At 41.3% G+C, this 15466-nt stretch overlaps 1 protein-coding gene across 2 annotated transcripts; it reads left to right on the forward strand.

Moving 5' to 3' along the window:
• The first annotated feature begins 4146 nt into the window (after window positions 1–4146).
• On the forward strand, window positions 4147–14515 carry LOC144713070 (Transducin family protein / WD-40 repeat family protein). Of its 2 annotated transcripts, XM_078587562.1 has the most exons (20): window positions 4147–4314; window positions 4393–4758; window positions 5156–5238; window positions 5599–5786; window positions 5884–6019; window positions 6333–6415; window positions 6510–6719; window positions 7248–7604; window positions 7695–7839; window positions 8363–8554; window positions 8634–8843; window positions 8959–9051; window positions 9658–9854; window positions 10366–10830; window positions 10919–10999; window positions 11086–11171; window positions 12256–12813; window positions 13240–13393; window positions 13823–13966; window positions 14488–14515. In XM_078587562.1, the coding sequence occupies exons 1-19, from the start codon at window positions 4203–4205 to the stop codon at window positions 13932–13934; spliced, it is 3828 nt and encodes a 1275-aa protein (XP_078443688.1). In that variant the 5' UTR covers window positions 4147–4202; the 3' UTR covers window positions 13935–13966; window positions 14488–14515. The 2 variants fall into 2 exon arrangements, with proteins under 2 accessions (XP_078443688.1, XP_078443680.1); XM_078587554.1 differs by lacking the exon at window positions 14488–14515 and having other exon boundaries at window positions 13823–13986.
• Window positions 14516–15466: the final 951 nt, after the last annotated feature.

The following is a 15466-nucleotide window of genomic DNA, read 5'->3' on the forward strand; positions in this document are numbered from 1 at the left end:
TCAAGAAGGGCATTGACGTATCTCTGAAGAATACTACTATCTAGGCATATGCTCCTATAATGATCGTGTTGATCCCATAGCCTTTTGCGTAGAAATACTAAGGGTAGCTAGTGGGTGCTTTTTGGGTAAAGAGTTCACTGAGTTCATCTATATGAACCCTTGAAAGGTATTATAACAAACCTTAATCAGGTTGATTTATTTCATAGTTTGGGGTCCTTAAACCTGAGACACGAAAGACACCTTGTGGATGAACGGTTTTGTTTTCACTACTACTTCTGAGTGTTTATCCATGAAATTCCAAACCCAAAGCTTAACTATTGATCCTTGATTAATTAATATTTATATTCATATGGTTGATTATTAAGGTTAACTAATAGTGTTATTGTGTCATTAGAGTTATTAATTAGATAGATACATGGGCCCATAGGGTCACATAAGATTTGGATGCTGGTTATATACTCTAAATTTATGGAATTTCATTAACTTTTTCTCGAGATGGGATTTTTTTATTAAATTACCCCATAGAGTATATATAGAGGGGGAACCCTCATTTGATACCCATTCAAATCATTCTTGAGTGCCCCCTTTATTCTCTTCCTCTTCTAGAGTGTTGCTTCTAGTGAGACTAGATGCCAAGGAAATCAGATTGGCAGCACAGTTTGAGGACAGAAAAAGGGATATAGCACCCAAAATATCACATGGATATGTCTAGAGACCGCATATTTGAACATACAGAAGATACTCATTCAAGGAACCAATACATCACATATTCGATCAATGCAAATGATATTTGATGCATGAATTGGTAACTCTATGTGCACTATCAGCCACGAGTGCAACAAACATTGCACCGCACTTGCAACGAGCATTCAAGCATGCTCTAGTAAGACCACATGTGGCAGATTCACTATGCTGTCATTGGACATGGGGTTGCATCATGCACACCTTGCAATCAATATTGAGCTAAGATTCCAAACCTTTTCCTAGGTGATAAGTTATGCAAAGTTTATTTCAGTTTTGCTTGATGCACGAGCTAACAAAGAGTGATAGTGAAACAAGGCAGAGAGATCATGTTCTTGGAACTAAAACCTCCAGATGATGTGCATTGGGGTTGTATCTAGAGGGTCACACTGAGCTCATTTTGTATCTAGAGGGCCACAACTCGTGGTGTCCCATGGTGAGGCTAGCTGTGGGCATGTAGGTGCTGTAGTATGAGATTGCAAGGTGATGCTTGGATCATTCAGGTCAAAAATGATGTAAGGTCAATTGCCATTGTGAAGACCACGTTGACATCTTATTGGGTCCATCCAACCCTCTAAATTCTCTTGTCCAATCCTACTCATTACTCTCTCTCAAGGGCCAACCACTACTACTTCCACATAACCGATTTCTGTTGTGCTGGTGAATGCTACTTGACTTAGAGCAATAATCAAGCCTGTCACATTTTAAATTGCTTTCTCGGCCCTTGCGGGGCAGACATATGACAGCTAGGATTAAACCCATCACCCATGTCGCACATTCTAACTACAACCTTTCATAGACCACGTGTGACGGCATGAACAAAACAACATCTAAACCACCCATCCACCCTGGTCAGGACCATCCCTACTTTGGACATGCTGCCCACTATGACACTGCACCCATACGATGCAATCCCTGAGATATAATGATGCGACATCATTCGATGACACACGTTGACGACGTCAAACTCTACTTCCACTGAGATCGCCTTGCAGCAAGAGCTGACGGTCCAATGAAGAAGCTCTGCCCAAGAATTGCAATGTACCAGATAAAAAGGCCATGTCAAAGTAGGGTTTGACGATCCTGGTCTGGACCAGGTTTTTAGCAAAAACCTAAACCTTACCTAAACTTCGGTCTGGTTTCAGTCCGGTGTTTGGTCCCGATCTGGTCCAGACCGATCCCGGTCTGGTCAGGTTGACTATTCAATGTCAAAATCAAAGTAGAAAGTGATGCCGGACGTCGTCAATACGTCGTCCAGTCGTCACCGAGGGTAGTGGCTCGGTATCAAATAAGGATCTCTATCGGGGCAACTACGGGAAGTGTCGTCCGATAATAATGAAGAGCATGTATAATATATGACAGAATAATGAAAAATCCTACGTGTTGTACGTGCGAGCGCCAATGTGCGATTGTGCCGTTCCAGAGATCCGACGGGGTCGCCTAGGGTATGGTCAACCAGACCACCCGAACCTCGCCCGAGAGGGTCGAGGAAGACTATGTCGCCGAACGGGAATTTCCCGCTTAGATGCTCACACTCGTCGGGCTCGCCCGACTCGTACCAGCCAGGTAAGACTCTCAGAGAATTCGTCATCATTTTCTCAACCTGTCTCACTCTCACCTACGTCTTACCCGAGCGCGGAGGAGGCAATACGAAAGTATACTGAAAAAGGTAAGAGACGTAAAGGGCAGTGAGGAGGGGTACCTTTGTTGCGTTTTGCGACGGTAAGATCGCGTAACACTGGAGCGGGAGGAAGCAGTATCGTCGAGGGCGAGGGCGTCTGAATGGCACGGGTGAGGGCGAGACGGAGGCACGGGCAAAGCGGTAGCGCAAGGTGCGGCGCAAGGCGCGGGCACGGCGTAGAGCTTGGACCGGGCGCGGGCGCAGTGGAGTGCGGCATGGAGCGCGGCTAGGTGGCGGGGCGCGGCATTGGGTACGGCCGAGCTCTGAGTCGGCGTGGCGCAATGCTTGGCGCGGCTCGGGAGCGGGCGACGTGGCGCAATGCACGGGTAACGCACCGGCGGTGCGTGGGCGGCGTGAGGCGTGCGGAGAAGTGGCAGTGCACGGGTAGTGCATGGGCGGCGCGCGGCCGTGTAGGAGAACGCCGGCGCGCGTGCGACGTGCGGATGGAACGCGGTCGGCATGCGGGCGCGCGGGTGGTGGCGGCACAGGTGCACGGGGCAGCGGCGGTGTGCGGACAGGCGCGGGCACGGCAGCGGCTCGCGGGGCGCGGGGTCGCGCGGGGGCAGCGGCGTGTGACGCGACGACGGCGCGTGGGTGGCGCGGATCGGCGGCGGCGCTCGAGACAGCGGCGGGGCGCGGAACGGTGGTGGCGCACAGGCTGGCGGCGGCGCACGGGACGACGACGGTTCTTCTTTCTCCTCTCTCTTCTTCCTCTTCCTTTTCCTTCTTCTTCCTTCTTCTTCTTCCTTCTTCTTCCTTCTTCTTCTTCCTTCTTCTTCTCCTTTCTTCTTCTTCCTTCTTCTTCTTCCTTCTTCTTCTCCTTTCTTCTTCTTCCTCTCCTCAACGAGAATGACTCTTTGAATTCCAAACGTTATATTTTTTTCAAAGAAAGTCAAGAGTATCTAAGGAGGGCGCCCACCCCTTCCTCTTATAGGGAATAGGTGGATGGGCCCCTTGAAACAAAATAAAACAAAACAAACAAAACAAAAGAAGGGAAAATGGCTAAAAGAGCTAGGGCCCATTAGCGGGAGGGGAAGATATCCTCATACGGGAACTTCCCCTCGCTACAACGTAGGTGCGGGAAATGAAAGATAGATGCGGGAAATGGAAGATAGATGCGCAAAAGTTAAACGAGTCGAATATGGCGCGTCGTCACGCTGAATATTTGAACCCAGGTGTGCGCGTCGTTGCTTTGGCTTGTTGCTTCGGCTGGACGCGCGTCGGTGGCAGGCTCGATCACGATGTGGTTTCCTTGAGCGACGGTCCTGCGGTGTCGGACGGTGTCACGCCATCAGAAAGTTTATGTTTATAGTAATGTAAAATATCCTACACATCAAGCGAGTGCCCATAGATGGTCAGATATATGGCTTCTACTCTGAGCTCAATAGAAACCTCTCCGTCGAGTTGGATTTGATCTTTTTATAATTTAATAAAAAATATTAAATAAAAATTAATAATATACTTCTGGTTCTGGTTTTGATCCTTGGACCTAAATCTGTTTGAAGAACAGTCCCAGTTCCGGCTGGTCCACACCGGTCCTCAGTCCTAAATGTCCAATCCTATGTCAAAGCTTATCAATGAAGAATTGGTATGAACCATATAATAAAAGTCATGTCAAAGTGTCAATGAAGAACTGTAATATCATACACTTGATGAGATGGGTCTTGCTCAGTTGCACCCAACTGATGAACAAATTCAATGCAAGTGTCACAAGATTGACCCTTTCTCAGACTATAAATTGAAACCAAGAAAAACAATTCTCCCGCGCGTGGGAAGAACCATGGCGGCGTTCTCAGCACCGATTGCAGGCCCATACCTCGGAGAAATCTCTGCTCTTGCCTTCTTCAACATACCCATCTCTTCTTCTTCTCCATTTCCACTCCTGCTTTCCGGTAAACTCGAAAATCTCTCAATCTCAAGTGTTTTTATCTTCCAATACTTGCTCAAATGGCATCTACAACACTTTTCAGGAACTGGGTCTCAGATTTTAGTGTACGAAATTCAATCTTCTAAGCTCTTGACATCGTTCTTTGCGTTCAATGGCGTCAGGGTGCACGGTCTGGCCGTCCCCACAAACCCATCGTGTTCTTCCGACGTTTTGATCTCTGCTTTTGGAGAGAGGCGAGTGAAGATTCTGAGAGTTGTTTTTGAGGAGGATGGAGGTGAGATCTCTGTTGGAATGGAGGTGTTCTACGAGTTGCCTAGGTTTGAGCACTGGGTTCTAGACGCTTTGTTCTTAGAGGAAGGGAAGGTTCTTGCTATTGGTCTGAGTGACAACTCGGTTGCTGTATGGGATATAGTGCACTCTGAAATTCTCTTCCATGTGAAATCTTCAGGTTAGTGTTCTTACTTCTTTGTTGGTTTCTGTATTGTGATTGATTTAAGATGTTTGTTGGGGAATCTGTGTTCAACCGAGCACTTTACTTCAGGACCGTGTTAAAGCGCTTCCTTAAGAGGGATGTAAGAGGTTAAGAATCTGTGGATAACATTGAACTTCGCCAGTACTTCAATTATTAATAATAAGATTTAAAGGGTCTATGCTTTTCAATTCAATGATTCCTGATTCAATAACCATTACTTATCTAATGGAACCTCTTCTAAGACAGTGATTTGCCGGTTTTATGTGAATCAGAATTAAGTGTTATGTATGTCATGTTCCCAGCATGATCTCGAAATTTCATACTTTCCATCTAATCCAGAAAATTATTGTGATAATTGTTTTCTTGAAAACAGAAAAGTGCCTTTTGTATTCCATGAGGTTATGGGGGAGGAATATGGAAGAACTTCGCATCGCATCTGGCACCATATTTAATGAGGTAATTTATTTTTTTCTGTAACTATTCTGTGGAATTTTACACTTTCAGCCGAAGAGCTATCTTTTTATCTCTTTTGCCATTTAATACTTATTATTATTTTAATAATTAATTGTTGGCAGATACTGTCGCATCTTTTTTGGTAGAATTTTTGTTCATTCTTCAAGAATATTTTATTTTATTTCACCTTGTCTTGGTTTATTTATGTATTTAGGTTTGATTAGGTGGGAAACATATTTAGAGGGAAAATTATTTTAAACAGGAAATTACTAAAATACCCCTAACATCTGAAAAGTTGAAAACTTTAGATACAATGGGGGTCGTCTTGGCTTACTTATTTAAACTCTCGAATGCATTTTGCAGATCATTGTTTGGAAGTTTGGTGCATCAGGTGGCCATTCCAAGGGCAACACTTCATTCTTGAATATCTCTGGCGGCAGAGAGGTTCATACCATCAACATGGGGACACTAATTGGGCATAATGGATCGATATTTCGTATTTCATGGTCTGATGATGGATCGAAGCTTCTCTCTGCCTCAGATGATCGCAGGTCAGTTATCTTCTTAGCTTCAAAATTTTCAGGAATTTGATTTTGACCTGACTCTTAATGTAGCTTTGCTCTTTCGGCTGTTAAATTGTTATAATAGTGCACGAGTGTGGCTGATCGATTCCGAAAGGCTACATCAAAGCTCGTCTTCAAAATTCCCTGAAGACCAAGTGTCAGCTGGTATTTCTTTGTATGGTCATAATGCTAGAATATGGGATTGCTTTATCTCTGATTCTGTAAGGTTTATTTATATCGTGATTTATTCATTAGTTCTATTTTTTTGATATCTGACATATCGCCGAACCTCTTGATAATTATGTTCATGTCCCTTCTCTGTTTTTTAATTCAAATCTTAAATGAATGATATCAGCTGAACCACATTGTTTAAATTTAAATTTCTTGGTGATGTAATAATTTGAATTTGAATTTCTTGGTGATATAACTTTTTTTCCGATGTTACTGCTTCTGTCGCTCATTTTTACCTTCTTTCTCATTTCTCATAATTTTTTTTTGATCTACTTATTTCATTCTAATGGATTTGTTCTTTAGGTTATAATCACTGCCGGGGAGGACTGTACTTGCCGCTTGTGGGACTTGGAAGGAAGCCAGATTTTGATGTTCAAGGAACATGCGTAAGATTGTTTTTATTTGCTTAATTGGAGAAATTTTTTTGTACATATAACATCTTCTAACAATGTTTTATTGTAAATTTTAAAAATTCTTTAGGGGTAGAGGAATATGGCGGTGTTTGTATGATCCAGCGACCTCTTTGCTTGTCACTGCGGGTTTTGACTCTGCCATTCAAGTACATCGAGTCCCCAACTTATCTGGGGATCGATCAGAAGCAAATGAGATGCTAACAGAGTTCGATGAGTGTACGGAGAATTTCTCATTTAGTATTCCCAACGTGTCAAAAAAGCCAGAGTTAATGGACAGGTACATAACTAAGAATTAATTATCAAATTCCTTGTGTATGTGATGATATTTTCAATTCTGTTCATCGAAGGATCCACTTATATTAGTTAATGTATGGTTTCCACTGCATTATTTGCTAGAAGGAAGCTATTCCATGGGTTCGTACTCTGAAATACTTTGAATTTCTTCTGTGACTTCATGAAGACCTTCCAAAATCTAGTTTTCTTTCATTCAACATATCATTCTAGTGCTTGTTATACCATATTCCCAGAGGGTTCAATTTTCAGAGACAAAATTTTCAGAATTAACTCTGGCTGCGAATAATCCTAGTTTTTTGATGGAGACACAGTGTGGGTCAACATTGGGAAATGCCCCTGAAGAGTAGAGGGAGAGAGAGAGACATCATATCACATTTCTAGAAGCAGGAAAGTGGCGGCAAAGTGTGTCATCTGCCTTTGATCTTCTTCTACTCCAATCAGCTCTTTTGTGCCATTTATTTATTATTCATTTAGGGGAAAATCATTGATTTTGGTTGCAAACTTCTTTCAGCAAAAGTGAATACGTCCGTTGCTTGCACTTTGGCCGAGAAGACATCCTCTTCGTTGCCACTAACAAGGGATATCTGTACTGTGCAAAGTTTTCCTGCGCTGATGATGTTATATGGACTCAACTTGCCAATGTCGGTGAAATACCAGTTGTTTGTACAGATTTCATGGATGTACAACCATCTGATGAACTTATGGTTTCTGGAAGCATGATTGCCCTTGGAGATGGTAATGGGAATGCGACCATAATTAACGTCGCAAGTGCTGACTCTAGCCCTGAAGTTCTGATATCCTTCTCCTGGCCTGCTGAAAAAGAGAGGCAACTGCTAGGAATTTACTGGTGTAGATCCCTCGGATGTAGGTAATTTGTCTTGAATGACTGGAAAATGCTTAAAAAATCTGAAATGCTCAAACGTGAAGGACTCATTGGCTTCGATGATTTTTAATGCAGCTGCGTTTTCACCACTGATCCAAGGGGATCGTTGAAGTTGTGGAAATTAGAATATGCTCAGCGGACGACTGTGTCTCTTGTTGCATCTTATTCTACGAGTTTTGGGAAGAGGATCATGTGTCTTGATGCTTCTATGGAAGATGAGGTGAAATTATGTAATTTCTTGACAATTTCTTTTGTATCTGTAGTGGGATCGGGCTACAGATTGCCTAATGGTTTTGTCTTTTTCATCTTAGTGATTGATCATTGATAACATGTTATTGTAACACAATTGGAACCTAGGTTAGTGTAATTTTCCTGACCATGCACTTTCAGACTCAGTGTAATTTCAGACTTAGCTGTTTCAGTTCATAATATGTAATTTATATGATTCGTTGATATTTAACGTGATTTTGGTGGGCAGTTGGTTAAATGCAATCTAAATACTTTTTGAGATAAAGAGATAAATTTGAGAAAAATCCTCCTGAAAATATTCACAATGGAGAAATATCTGGTTTCAAACTAATTATTCCCGATGCCCTTGAAATTTCAACCCTTGAACTCCCTGATTGAGCAAAATCAATCTCTTCGTCAACTTCACAGCCATTTTTCATTTCAGGAGATGTATTTTTATGTTTTATTAATCTGTTATTTTCACCACCTAATTTGTCATCAACATATTTGCACAGATTCTAGTATGCGGCGATCAGCGTGGTAATCTCACTGTGTTCCATCTTCTGAAGAGCATGTCACAATCGAATTCTGGCTCATCTGAAAGGCGGGTTCCCCCTCTCTCTCAATTCAAAGGTGCTCATGGTATATCAAGCGTCACTAGCGTATGCATTGGGAGGCAGAACTCAGATGAAATTGAAATTCGATCTGTAGGATTTATTTTTTCAGTCTGTTGATTTCTGTAGCACAGAGGTGAGTCGTTAAACTCAATTTATTGTCTCATGACAGACTGGTGGAGACGGATGCATTTGTTACTTCAAGTTTTCAGTAAGCACGAAGTCAATGGAATTCTGTGGAATGAAACATGTCAAAGAGTTGACTATTATAAAAAACGTTCTGAATAAACCCTCCTCTTCTGAAGATCTTGGAGAGGGACATTTAGTGGTTGGCTTTGCATTCACGGACTTTTTCATATGGAACCGCTTGGGCGACTCAAAGGTGTCTTGTTATTCTGTTTGTTATCGTGGGTCAAATCTCTCTCTCTCTCTCTCTAGAACGCAATGGATAATTTATTCTTCCTCAATTGACTTTCAAGGCCCTATCATTTGTGCAGATTCTACAAGTTCCTTGTGGTGGATGGCGCCGGCCTTATTCTTATTATTTAGGCCACAGTCCTGAGACCCAGAACTGCTTTGCGTTCCTCAAAGTAAGCATTTTGGCCTCCCATGTTTTTCATAGGTTTGAAGAAACATGAATGTGAAATCAATCATTTTAACTGACAGTTGATCGGCCTATGACGTTGGTTGATGGTTTGCTGAATAGTCAATGTAGATGGGCGTCAACACCATGGGTATCATCAACCGTCCATATTTGACCCAAATTTCTGTCAATGTTACCTTCATAAGTCGACTTGGCCAATTGATGATGAAAATGGCTTTGATGTTGACAGGGTTGACAATTTTTAAAGCTGGAACTTTACTAAATTGAAAGCTGACTTTGGCAGACGGTGTGATTCTGGGTCGTTGCCACTGTCAACTGTTAATGGTATCCTTAAAGTTTGTCAACATCAAATAATCATCAAGTTAATAAGGGTCGTTAACTTGATGAGTGCTGAACCCTACTTATATTTGTAATCCAATGTATTTTTAGTTATAAAAAACTTATATCATTCTTTACTCAATCATTACCCAACCCCTGTTAGAATGTTTATGTAGTTTTTAGCCAATTATGGGGCGTTTTGTTTTCTAGTATTAGGGAAGTTCCCCTTTATATACATTTGGTACTCGATTATAGACCTACCTTGTTCCCACAGGATAACAAGCTTCACATTTGTCGGCGCTGGGAGACAGGTTCTCTGAGGAAATCATTTCCCAAAACTTTGAACTTGCAATTTCATGGAAGAGAGATACATACAACTTGTTTTATATCTCGTCCGATGTCTTCAAAAGATAAACGCAAGGATCTGTGGGTTGCAAGCGGGAGTGAAGATGGAGCAGTCCGCTTGACAAGGTTACACTGTTATGCATTCATGGTCATCCGGAACTTTAAATCAATTCAGAATTTTCTAATTTTTTTACCTTAAAAATGGACTTAGACACGTCAAAAATAGATGTGGGCGGCAAACTGCTGCTTGAATCCCCTTAGTCTCTTTAAAGAGTTGCTCACTCATCCATTGATAAAAAAAAGATAGAACTATCATAAGCAGAAGTTCTCAGCAAGCATCGAATCATCAGAAAAAGAGGGGGAATTGGGTTTTTGTTATTTTGATATGGCTTATTTTATTTGTGTTAGAGTCATTTTGCCCACTTGTTAGTTTTTGTTTCAAGGCAGACTAGCTGATCGTAAATTATAGGATTTGGTCCTAAAATTGTCTAAGGCCCATATCGTCCAATGTACTTAACAATCTGATATGGCTACGAGGGAATGACTAAAAGGGAGGTTTTTCTGCTCCATTTGCCTGTTATTATACTTTTGATCTCCGTATTCCTCTTATTCATATGTGGAATGTCAACTTCGGCAGGTACACACTAGCTGATATGAACTTTTGGCCTGATTCCTTTTCACTTGGGGAGCATGTTGGTGGATCAGCTGTTAGATCACTTTGCTTCGTACCAAATATATTTTCTTGTGGATTTGAAGCCATGGGCAATGATGCTAATGTGGATAATTTGTCTCTTGATCTTGAAAAAAATTGGGGTATGTTAATATCTGTTGGTGCAAAGCAAGTTCTGACTTCTTGGCTTCTGAGAGATGATGAAACCTGCAACATGGACGAAACATGTCTCGAGTTGTCAGCTGCAAAGGGCCATCAATCAGTGTCTTTCCGGTGGCTTTCAACTCACATTCCGCCCAAAACGAGAGGCTGTAAGGTTGACTCGTGTACTGCACTATCAAAATCAAAATTTTATGGTAGTTTGTCTGAAGACGCCAATGATTGGCGGTACCTTGCTGTTACTGCCTTTGTCGTTGAAGATGTAGCAACTAGGTGTGCGATAAGTGAATTTTTGTTTTTTTCTCTTTATATTTTGATGAATATGATAAAATGACGGCTTTTGAATTTTTTTATTTGCTAGGTCCTTGGTATGCTTTTCTGTGGTTGCTTGTTCAGACGCCACTCTCACATTACGTGCTCTTTTGCTTTCACATCGTCTCTGGTATGCACAAGGGGGAAGATTACAGAAAATGAATATAATTTTAATGTAAAATTACATTAATATCTCTCAATTTTCAATGAATCCAGGTTCGACGTAGCTTCACTTGTTCCACAGACGGCTCCAGTTCTAGCTCTGCAGCACATGGTTGTTCCTCTCCCAGCAAATGATTGTTGTGAGTTCTTATCTCCTACCTGTCCCTTATCTGATCTTGTTCTGTCTTGTTTGTTTCGTTAATAATGAATTCTTCTTCTGATTATGCACGAAAAATGTCTCATTGCTATTGTCACTGGTAGGTTTGGAACGAAACAATCCACCATTATTTCCTTTCTTTCATGTCTCTTATTCTGGGCCCATCATTGGTTACCACAACGGGCCCAACCCTTGTAACTAGTATTTGTATCAGTCCCTAACGAGTTAAGTGTGATTGTTTTTCCTTCCAAACCCTAGGAGGTCTCAAGAGCTGCTGGTAAGGCTACCATCAGCTGCTAAAGCTAACGCTAATTATATTAACTACTTAAATTAGTCGTGCTAGGTCATTTCAGTCTGTCATATTTATTTTTACTGTCCCACGACAGAGATTATCCTGCAATTATTATCATTCTTATCATCGTTCGAACTTGTGTGACGATGATGATTTCATCATTGCCATCCTTGTTGCAGATGAGTGATGATGACAATATAATCTTATCATTATCATCTTCATCCTGGCCCAGAAGAAAGGCAAGAATGGTGATGATGCATCATCACCATCTTGTCATCTTGGACAAGGATGAGAAGCTTGCTGATTTGTCCCTCCATCATTATCATCTTCTTCCTCATCATTGTCAGTCGCTAAGATGAGTGATGATGGGATCATAATTTCCTATCATCGTCATCATCCTGGCTGGAAAGAATTGCAAGGACGAAAACAACTAGTCCTTTTTCAGGTTCAGGAACTGATGAAGATCTGTTATACTTGCCGTCCCTTAATCATCAGTCATCTGCCCCCAAGTTGGAGAACAAAACTAAAACCTTTATGCCTTCTCTTACATACGGTTCCATCCCGTTCCGTTCCGTTCCATTCCATTCCGTGCGTTTCCGTCATCAGGTGCCTTTGATTTTCTCTTGTTTTACAACCATTCTCCATCTGTTCCATGATGCATTCTTCTCATCAGATGGAAATGGATGTACATGTCAAATATCCGTCGTATCCCATTCCGTCTGTCCTATCTGTTGTAACACTTATCATATTGACATCTGCGGGGATATTTCCTTAGGTGACAATTCCAAAAGAAAGGCACATATTGTCATCAGCGGTTCTACCGATGGGAGCATCACATTATGGGATCTGACGGAAACCGTAGAACATTTCATGGAATTCATGCAAGATCTACAACCAGGAAAGCTTTCAGCCAATCAGAGCCGGCCTCGGACTGGACGAGGCAGCCAGGGTGGGCGATGGTGGAGATCATCAGATCCTATTAACCCTAAAAACCGTCCAGATGAAGCAGGGATCATTGATGACTTTCAATCTCAGCCACAGGATGATGATCATTGTGTTGTGGCTCCTCTGGGTGTTCTGGCCTCTGTTCATCAGTCTGGGGTCAACTGCTTGCATGTGACTGAGGCGACCCGGCAAGCGAAGGAGTTGACTTTCTGCATCATAAGTGGGGGAGATGACCAAGCCATCTCCTGTTCCTTACTTTGCTTGTCACCAGAGACATCCACTGCTGAAATTAATAGATGGCAGACAGTGGGCAGCCTAGTGAATGGCAGCAAGCTTTGGGCGCTTCGTCGTTCTAAGGTTGAGTCGGCTCACAGTGCTGCAGTAAAAGGTAACCACATCTCTCCCTGTCTCAGTCTCCCCCCTCTCTCTTCTACTCCCCCCTCACCTTCCTCAGTTCTCTTTTTTACCCATCTGTTTTATCACTCTCTTATTCTCTCTCTCTTCTCTCCCTCTCCCTTCTCTCTCTCTCTCCCTGTCCTTTTTCTCTCCATCTTCATTGTCTCTCCCTCTTTCTGTTTTCTCTCCAACTCCCTTCTCTTCATCTCTCTCTCTCCATTTACCTCTTTGTCTTCTCCTCTCTATCCATCTCTCTCTCTCTCTTCTTCCAATGTCTCTCCCGTCCTCTCCCTCTCCCTTAACTCTGCTCTATCTGTCGTACTCTTCCCCGTCTCTCTGTCTCCACCTGTTAGGGCCTCGCTTCCGGTTGCAATCTCTCTCTCTATCTGGTTGAGACTGGATTCCCACCCTTTTGCAGGCATTTGGTCTGATATGACTTGGGTCTTCTCCACTGGACTTGATCAGAGGATAAGATTCTGGCGGATCAGCGCCTGCGGTCAGCTTGTTGAGGAGACTCACTTGATCATCAGTGTCCCTGAGCCCGAGTCTCTGGATGCTCTTCCCCCTAACAGGTGAATTCTTCTCTTATCTCATCTTTTTGTGGTCCTCACACAAAAGGAAACCTGCACCCGAATGAACAATTTTATTCTCTCTCTCTCTCTGTTTGTTTCAATCTCTTTCACTTGTTCTCTGTGTCTCTCTTTGTCACACAATCTCCCTGTCATTTTTTCTCTTATTGTCTCTCTCTGTCACTCTTTCTCACTGTCATTCTTTCTCTCACTGTCTGTCTCTGTCAATCTTTCTCTCTGTCTGCCCCTTTTTTTTCTCTATATTCTCTCTCTCTCTCTTTGTCACTCTTTCTCTCACTCTCTGTCTCTGTTTCTCTCTGTTCTTTTCTTTTGTATGGCTGTCTCTCTCCGTCGCTTTTTAACTCTGTCTGCCTCTCTCTTTCTTCCTTCCTCTCTCTGTCACTCACTCTCTCTCTGTCTATCTCTCTTCAGGCTTGGAGACTCGTATTGGATAGTAGTTGCAGGACGGGGCATGCAAATGATTGAGTTTGGGCCGTCGGATCGTGATCAGATGGTGTTGTTTGAGAGGGTTCTTTCAGCTTAGTTTTGGAGTTCAGATAATCGATATTATTGAAGGTACAAATATATTTTTTTAATTTGGTGATGCCAAATGAAAATTTCTTAGGTTATTACACCAAATCTTATTATTTCCTTCATTCTCAATTAAAAATTAACACAGTCGAACCGAAGAAGTATGAGGAAATTATTGGTAATTTGTTTCGAGGCCTCATAATATAGCAGAACCAACCTTTAATCATAATAAATTAACAATTTTAATCATGATCATAAGATTTAATGATCCATATTTTGCACTTTGACAATATGCTACCCCAATGATATTCTCTTATTATATTGGTAAAATAATTTAAAAGTTAAGAAATTTGAAGTTACCGGCAATTCCTGGCTGTTTCGGAGACCTCTGATTTCCATTCTGAGAATTCCATAGCTGGTAATCAAGAGCAAACCATCTTTTATAATTCTTCTTATTTAGATGCAATTTATAATTCTATTTATGGATTTATTGTACTTATGTGGAGTAGCATAATAATCTAACTTGATGATGTATTAGTATGATTTGTGATTTTTTTGAAATTTAGGGAAATACACTCCAGTCATTAAAGTTGGCTCGATGATGGATTTTTGCTACCTTGATTTCAAATTAGCAGTGGTGCACTGTCTACTATGTTTTATTAAAACTTTTATTTTTCTTCAAAAAAAATAATAAGCTTCTATTTTTCTTCAAAAAATACTTCACATCTCAACTGGGTCTGTATCTTTCTTGCTTGTCACGGTGTTGGCTTGTATATTCATAGTGATCTGAGTGCTAAAAGGTAAGTTGATAAAAAGACACTCTATTTGTAACTTTGTTGCCTTAAAATAGGGTTGTTGAGACAATAATTAAAATGCCTTAAGCAAGCTCTACTTATATGAAAATCATCTTGGGAATAAATCAGAAACTCGTGGAAGTGCTTGAGAACAAGGATAATTCATCTCATGAGCTTCAGCTTGAAAATAACTCGCTTGATTATCATGATTACTAGACTAACAAGCCTCTTGCTGAATATCAGATAAAAAGTGACATGTAATGATCTTAAAAGTAGTTGCCATCAGGGAAAATCCAGACACATTAGGAAAATCAAATTGTGATAATAATGCAGAAGGAATCTAGAGGTTTGAACATTGTGGGTCAATTCCAATCAGTATAGGGTATTCAAACCACACTACTAATGGGACGATTTCAAATGCTAGCACCAATGCTAGAACTACTACCTGTAGAAAATAAATCATATGTATTGTAATCAGAGAATCAAGAGTTGGAACCATACTATGATATTAATTTCAAGCTCATTGTGATACTTGCGCATGATAAAAAGGAAGATATCTGTAGAGAGAATCATGGTTTCTATCAATAAGTCATTGAACTGAAACACCAGTAGAAAGGAATGAAAAAAATAGATTGAACTCAGAGGGATTATAAAACAAAACATAATTCCAGAAATGTGGAAAATAGTCATTAGGCAGACAAGGAAACAATATAAAATATGCATAGAGGTGAAAGTTCATTAGTTCATTGAA

Source organism: Wolffia australiana, chromosome 1, assembly GCF_029677425.1.
Source record: "Wolffia australiana isolate 7733 chromosome 1, ASM2967742v1".
NCBI classification, from domain to species: Eukaryota; Viridiplantae; Streptophyta; class Magnoliopsida; order Alismatales; family Araceae; genus Wolffia; species Wolffia australiana.

Coding starts and splice junctions, on each gene's coding strand:
- LOC144713070 (XM_078587562.1), top strand. CDS start 4,203: ATGGCGGCGTTCTCAGCACCGATTGCAGGCCCATACCTCGGAGAAATC. Junction 7,840..8,362: donor ATGCTTCTATGGAAGATGAG/GTGAAATTATGT, acceptor ATATTTGCACAG/ATTCTAGTATGCGGCGATCA. Junction 12,814..13,239: donor TCACAGTGCTGCAGTAAAAG/GTAACCACATCT, acceptor ACCCTTTTGCAG/GCATTTGGTCTGATATGACT.